At 37.4% G+C, this 7,567-nt stretch overlaps 1 protein-coding gene across 1 annotated transcript; it reads right to left on the reverse strand.

The window, feature by feature from the left end:
• Positions 1-200: 200 nt before the first annotated feature.
• LOC112188804 (branched-chain amino acid aminotransferase 2, chloroplastic) lies at positions 201-7,214 on the reverse strand. Its single transcript, XM_024328012.2, has 10 exons — positions 6,935-7,214; positions 6,747-6,832; positions 6,335-6,512; positions 5,520-5,696; positions 5,293-5,424; positions 4,561-4,659; positions 3,938-4,054; positions 2,961-3,056; positions 984-1,096; positions 201-697 (listed from the first exon to the last, which is right to left on the reverse strand). The coding sequence occupies exons 1-10, from the start codon at positions 7,067-7,069 to the stop codon at positions 565-567; spliced, it is 1,266 nt and encodes a 421-aa protein (XP_024183780.1). The 5' UTR covers positions 7,070-7,214; the 3' UTR covers positions 201-564.
• Between the last annotated feature and the right edge of the window lie 353 nt (positions 7,215-7,567).

The raw sequence follows: 7,567 nt of genomic DNA on the forward strand, positions 1-7,567 counted from the left end.
GCAAGAATTTCTCTTCATTTATAAACACATAGTGAAGTCAACACCACACATAGAAACGCCAACTCAATAATTTTAGAGGTGATAAAAGATTAAAACTACATCAAAAACCACAGTTATAAATTTTAGAGGTGATGAAGATTAAAACTTACAATACGTTTAGAGACATCAAAAACCACAGTTATATCCATAAACACGATATATACCACTTCTCAAACATTCAGCAAACTTCCTTTAAATGGTCTATTCTTATGAAATTCTTTTTAGCAGCTAGTCAAATCACATTAACATACCATACAACCACCAACACTAGTTTTAGTGGCGTGGGCATACCCTAAACCCTTTACCGCTAGGCGTATGCACGTATGTGGAATCTAAATCCAACTTTGAAAGATAAAAAGGAACTTGGATAGTACGTGAATAACTTGAACAAAAAGTCATACTAATTCAAGAACTATCTATGAACCGCAGAATAAGAATACAACTTATGAAAACAATTTAAAACTACAGTGAAGTAAAACAGATAGTGGATTGCAACCCCTGTAGGTGCAAACTAGAAATATCACTTCAGTATGCTTTTGCTGGGTTTAGCTCGACAGTCCAATCCATCTTGTCCTCTATAAGGCCCATCTGTAATCTGGTAAGCACAGAATAGAGCTTCTGTGACACAGCACCAAAGCCACTCTCTCCATATGACACCCTGCGAGTATAAGACCAGAAAAAAGGATGCAAATAAGATTCCATATGACACCCTGTGAGTATAAGACCAGAAAAAAAGTTGCAAATAAGATTGTTTTCTCACGACAATTTAACATTTGAGCATACTGGCTTTTCACTTCAGTATGCTTTTGCTTGCTTTAGCTCAACAGTCCACTCCATCTAATCCTTCTATAAAACTTTTGTTTCCATTTGAGGAAATTTTTGTTGTGTTGATGCACATAGAAAAACTCGCTTTCACAGATTCACTAATAGACATAAAACTTTACCTTTTATCCTGATAAGTAATGCTACCCACAGGTGACACGACCACAGCTGTTCCCGTACAAAAGACTTCATCAGCTTCAAGTAATTCATCTACGTCCACAGCGCGCTCCTCAACCTGCATATCATTAAGTTGCATTCAATAAATCTAGTCACTCAAACACATATTTAAGCTTTTGTAAAGAAAAGGTGGTACTATATGTTGCATGAAAAAGGACTAATGCAACTATCTTTTGGAAAATCAAGCGACTAAAAAGAATAAGGGCAAGCTAAGAGAAAAATTCAGTCACCGTCTCCAAACTATGCTGCCAAGGCCAATTTGATACCCGAACTCTCAAAAGTATCAATGTGATACCCAAAGACCTATTTTGACATCAATGTGATACTTCCGTCCAAAATCTCTAACGGTGCCGTCAACTTGATGACGTGGCAAGGGTAAAATTGTCTTTCTTTACTAATTAATTATAAAAATAAAATATAAAATAAAAAATAAAAAACAAAGCAAAACAGATGAGCTCTCTCTCTCTCTCTCTCTTCCTTTCCCAATCTGATCCTCAAGTTCTTCCTCAAGTTTTTTTTTGGGTTCTTTTGGAAGATTTGTCTTCGCTAAATCTTAGGTCGCCAAGTTCTTTTGGAACCAGAAAATTAAATTGAGGGATCAAAAATAACGAAGACAAATTGGACTCTATCTGTTCTACTGTGTTTTTTGGGTTCTTTTGGTTAATACAGATCGGGTTATTTTGGTTCTTTGTCTGTTCCTCTGTGTTCTTTTGGCCGATTAATCTTTGTGTTCTTTTGTTCAATTAATCGGTTTCAGGGCGACCTCGTCCTTGGTATCCCGCCAGCACCATCTTCCTCTTCCACCACTCAAACAGAAATCCATCTTTTAGAAATCCATCAAACAGAAATCCATTTCCCAAATTCCAACACCAAAAGCTATCCATTTCCCAAATTCCAACACCAAATTTGCACAAACAATCACAAACCAGTTTGAAATCTACAACTTACACCCAAATTTGCTCCGTCACCACTCTGCTCCGTTACTGTCGATTCCTCTAACCGGCCCGGCTCGCCGCCGAACGGCCAAATCTCTGCTAGGCTGTACCCCGCCGGGTTCATCGCCAAGAAAGAAGCGTCGTTAATCAGTGGAGGATCCATAGGAAAGCAGAGAGTGTAGTGTGTTTCCTGTGTGAAGTGAGCTGATTTTGGGGAGAGCAGGAGATGACATAAAAGAGAAGAAAACAGAAGAAAAGGTGAGGAGAATAGGGAGGAAAAGATGAGGATGGCCGACAGAAAAGAGAAGAAAGAGATGAGGAGAAAAAGACAGAAAAGATGAAGGGGGGGTGACAGAAAAGAGAAGAAAAGTGCAGAAAAGGTGGATTTCCTTATGGATTTGAAGATCGAATTGCAGTGGGTTTGGTTGAGGTGGAGCTGTAGAGGTGTTCATCAATGGCAAAATTGGATGAGAAATAAGGATTAAGGAAGAAGAGATAGAAATTGTAGAGGATCTTGGCAGCGTTGGTGATGGTTTGGGCGAAGGAGAAGGAGAGGAGAGAGAAGAAGGAGACTGAGGTTTAAGAAGAAGCAGAAGCCATTTTCTTTGATTTCTTGAGAGGAGGAAAAGGAGCGAAGCTTGCGGCGGAAAAAATCCCAGAAAAAGAAGAAAAAGAAATGAAAAGAAGAAGAAAAAAATTAACAAAAAAAAGGGTAAATTGGTCATTTCATTTTTTTTAAGGACTCGCTTGCCACGTCATCAAGTTGACGGCACCGTCAGAAATTTTGGACGGAAGTATCACGTTGATGTCAAAATAGGTCTTTGGGTATCACATTGAAACTTTTGAGAGTTCGGGTATCAAATTGGCCTTGGCAGCATAGTTTGGGGACGGTGACTGAATTTTTTTCGCAAGCTAAATAACAAAAGAACAATTAAACTCATACAACCCACCCATCCTACCACACCCCACAGAATCAAATACAAGTACCTGGAATCCTTGGTTACGAGCAACATCAATAATACTCTTTCGAGTAATGCCGGGTAAGATTGTGCCTTTTATTGATGGGGTAGAGATAACATCACCCTGTGAACACATAAAAACGGAAATAAATTAGCTATGATCACCTTAAACGATAACACAGTGCCATACAACATGCTTAATAGAAAGTGCCTTAGGACTTACTCAGGGCGATTGTTGTTGTAAAATACATGAAATTACTTAAGAGGAATGTATCAGATATCAGGTCATAAAAGACAGAGCCGCCCACAAGTTAAGAGAAAATCATAAAATCAAATTAGCAATAATGCTTTTAATTCAAGAAACAGTGCGGCTTCCAGACTGCTGTTCAAATATTGGAGTAAAATTTCACTGAAATTTATCTGGAAATAAAAAGACAGAAGTCCCTTTGTTCAAATTTAGAAGACATGTTAATGATGGTAACAGTTTTGAAGTGGATTTCAGTGGTCAAGGTTATCCGATTTTTCAAGAAAGTAAAAATTGATAAATGTTATTTCAGCAGCAACTATGACTTCATGTTAGTACATAACATTGGCTGGCTACCATGAGTACTAATGACAATAACAGATGTAGGAAAAAGGGTATAGGTCATATAACACTGTGCCAGTGGTAAGGTGCTTAAAACAAATGTTTGTGTACACTGTACTGTACAATGTGGCATGACAATCAGATCATAGTAAGTGTAGGTGGATGATTTGTAAAGCATGTCATTCTATGACCTCAAGATAATAACACATTGAGAGAGAGAGGATCTTCGGATCCTCAAGACAATCCAGACAATAAGTGATGACAATACGGAGAAAAAATTGATAATGCGATCACACAATCTTGTTGATAAGCAGTTAATACCAAAATTTTCATCACCCACCCCAACACCAATGAGTCAGTGTATTGAACATCAACAATAACAATAATTATCAAACACGCATTGCAATGCATTACATTACCTTCACAACAAATATGTTGCATGAGGAAACCTCCTCTAGATATTTTTTGTGAACACAGTCAAGGTACAGAACATCAGAGTAGCCTTTCGCTTTTGCAGCTGACTGTGCCTTCAGAACCTACAAATAGATTTAGCCAAATAATATCAACTTATCAGCAGCATCATACTATAAACAGAGTTTAATAAAGTAGAACAATAGAACACCAAGAAGTTTTAATTTGATCATAGAAAGATAGTTTCTTATAAGAAAAGAGCATAGAAAACTAGTTGGAACGAGGCTTTGTTCAGTCACTGACTTTGTACAAGTTATATTCATGCTAAAGAAATAAATAATTCATTTTAAGAAGCCCATCAATGGCGAGCCACCTATTTAATGAGACAATATCAAATCATGTGTGAGATTATATCTATAAAACAAAACAAAGGTTTTCTGCCTCTAGTGGTTGGTACAGATTACAACCATATGCAGCAGGAACATTAAATAAATAAAAACTTCCAGTTCCACAACCTCAAATTGAGAAACTATACCCGGACCATAATTGGCAGACAAACAATTTGCAGGAAAGAATTTGGCAAAGATTGAGGCAAATAAGAATAAAACAAGGACAAAAAACAATAGCTTACTGCGGCATAATTCCCTATAGTTTTAACACCTCCAGTACCACCAGGAGTTGCACGATGCAATTCATGCTCAACAATCAAGTTTATAGGTGCAACACCTTCCTGCCACCAGATGTATAGATATAAGACACAATGATCATAAGAAAGAATGGCACCTAAACTATTTATAAATTAGAAATCAAAAAGATCAGAATGGGGTACACCAAATCAAAGTGACCATTATTTAATAAAACATATGGGAGTTAATAAGAATATTTAAATTAATAATGACATAAAACCCCCTTTTAAACATTTTATTTGTTGCCAGACATCCAGGCACCAAAAAATACGATCAAATTTCAAACTTAGTATTCATCACTATGACTCATTAACAAATTTACAAACATCCACATGGAATGAAATCCACCCATCGTACAGTAATTGATTGAATTAATTGATTCCAGCATGGTTCAATATAAAATGAAGCATAGGTCAGTGAATTGCTTAAAATAAAAAAAGACATCAAATTTAAAGTTAATTCCGAAGTCGAAATCTAGCAACAACTAATGTTAGAAAGCCAAAGAAATGAAGAAATGAAAAAGCATAAAGATTAGGGTTTAGGGTTTAGACTGAAAAGAAAATGAAAAAACAAATACAACAGAATTCCCAAACAAAGGGCAGTGGTAGTATTTGAAAAAGAAATTCAAACCAAGTAGGCTTCTAGCAAATTAGCAATATGCAAATGCAATAACAAACCTTAAAATAGTTTCCAACTGGCGAAACATAGATCAGAAATGTGTATTCAGGGGCAGGCGCGAGACCAAGAACGGCACCACTTCCCATTAGCAATGGCCTGATATATAGAGAACCTTTGCCTGGAGGGGGAACCTGAAATGAGATATTGGTAGCTTATTAGTAATATTATGGATGGCAATATTCACAAAGAATTTATCTCACAACAGCATCATGGTTGTACGCCATACCCAACGTTTATTTGCTAACACAGTGGCCTTCACAGCTTCCACAAATTGATCAATAGTCGGTGAGGGCATGCACATCCGCTCAGCACCCAACCTCATCCGCGATGCATTTTCCTCGGGACGAAACAAGAGTATATTACCATCTTGTTTCCTGTAGGCTTTCATACCTTCAAACAAACCCTACATAGTTGAACAAGAGCAAGAGTAAAGTGGGATTAGTCCTTTCAATGTTCAAGTGAAGTGGGATTACTTGGTTCCAAATTTTTTTTTTCCGGTTTAACTTCATTTCTCATGGTTTGGGATCTATTTCCAGAACAAAAGATATCTCTACCTAATGTGAAACTCTACATTAGAACTGGTGCAGAAATGTGAGACCTGGTGAATCATGAGTTCATGAATCCACTCTACAACAGGCTGGATGAACTTTCCAAAAACACATCATTCAAAAGCTCATCAAGTAGTCTAGCACTATATAAAGAAGGTGAAAAATAACAAACAGGGAAAAATAGGCCCTGGAACAGATGGAATCCCACTGAGTTTCTTCCGTATAGGAATCAAAGAGAATAAACAGAAGAGAGAATATACTCATATATGCTTCCTCAATCTAACAAACACAACCCGAAACTTTTCTTTCACAGGGAAAGTAGAACTCAGATAACATTAGACACATGCATGAACTAGATATTCCATGAGAATATAAACCCTACCACTCACATAAAGTTTGCATTTCAGATATTCCAAAAACAGAATCCGAAAAGATATCATAACTTTCATAGACAACAAAATGGAATAACGGTATAAAGATTTAAACATCCAACCTGGCCATAATTCAAGACTCCAGCTGAAGGGTTCAACTCAATGTTCCCAAAACGCTGCAATTCACCATCTGAAAAGCTTCCGCCTTGAGCACATTTCATGACATACATATAATCGGTAGGAACGAACCCAAAGCCAAGATTCTCCCATTCTATGTCGGCTAATTCACTTGTTTCAGTGCTGTGTCCAACAAAACCAATCACATACACCAAAAATCCCAACACCAATCAAACCAACAATACAGAACAAATAACAACACTAAGAACAATAAGTCAACTGCTTGAGAAAAAAAAAAAACCAACCGAACTGAAAGTGACCTCAAAGTAGAATAAACTAATGTTTGATGAAAGAACAAAAGAAACCATCTTTACATGAATTTAAAAGCAGCCCATCAGGAAAAGAACAGGGGTTTACCGGAGAGTATCAGACAATGTGGCACTTCGGCGAATAGGGGAGGGAGGAACGGCTTGGTAACAAGCCAAAGGGAGCTGCTTTTGGAGCTGCAACAAAACAATGGTGCCCAAAAACCAATATCAACATTCAGAAAATAATATCAATTAAAAATCCAATCTTTTGTAATGGGCAGAGAGAAAAGCATGTACCTTGAGAGAGGGAGAATGAGAGGAATGGTGGGTGGAGAAGGGGCGGAGGAAAGTGGAGGAAGAAGAAGGATTGCGGGAGGGGCAAAGAAGGTAATTTGGTTGAAGACCCGCAAGGACGGCGCTGCTGCTCTCCATCTCAATCTCAATCCGAAACCCAAACTCAACTCTCAAGACCCTGTACGCAAGGACGGCACTGCTCTGGTGGCTGCGTATACCAGAGAGAGAGAGAGAGTTGGGCCGAGTCAAAATTCTTCTTCTTTTTTTTAGACGAAGGAGGGTTATTAGTTTGTGCTGATGGAACTTTAAAATAAAGAAAATTAGATAAAAAATATGAGTATTTGTCACGAATGAGGTGATTGTGAGGAGGAGAGACATTTTGAGATCATGTCACTTGTGTTACGTCTATATAAATACGATGGTAGCACTCTTGTACGTGATTTTGCCCTATTTTCTTGTCTTATGGTCGCTTACGATAGGTCCAATTTGAAAATTGGACGAGTCGTTTTTGTTTACCTAGTCTACTATTCTCCAAGTCCTTATTTCTACTTTGAAAAGTTATATTTTCATTATATAATTTTCAAAGCACGTTATATATGAAGAGTTAGACCTACTTGCGTCAGTTGTACAGAATTT

Source organism: Rosa chinensis, chromosome 2, assembly GCF_002994745.2.
Source record: "Rosa chinensis cultivar Old Blush chromosome 2, RchiOBHm-V2, whole genome shotgun sequence".
Taxonomy (NCBI): Eukaryota; Viridiplantae; Streptophyta; class Magnoliopsida; order Rosales; family Rosaceae; genus Rosa; species Rosa chinensis.

Coding starts and splice junctions, on each gene's coding strand:
- LOC112188804 (XM_024328012.2), bottom strand. CDS start 7,069: ATGGAGAGCAGCAGCGCCGTCCTTGCGGGTCTTCAACCAAATTACCTT. Junction 5,425..5,519: donor TGTTAGCAAATAAACGTTGG/GTATGGCGTACA, acceptor ATCTCATTTCAG/GTTCCCCCTCCAGGCAAAGG. Junction 698..983: donor ATTACTTATCAGGATAAAAG/GTAAAGTTTTAT, acceptor TTATACTCGCAG/GGTGTCATATGGAGAGAGTG.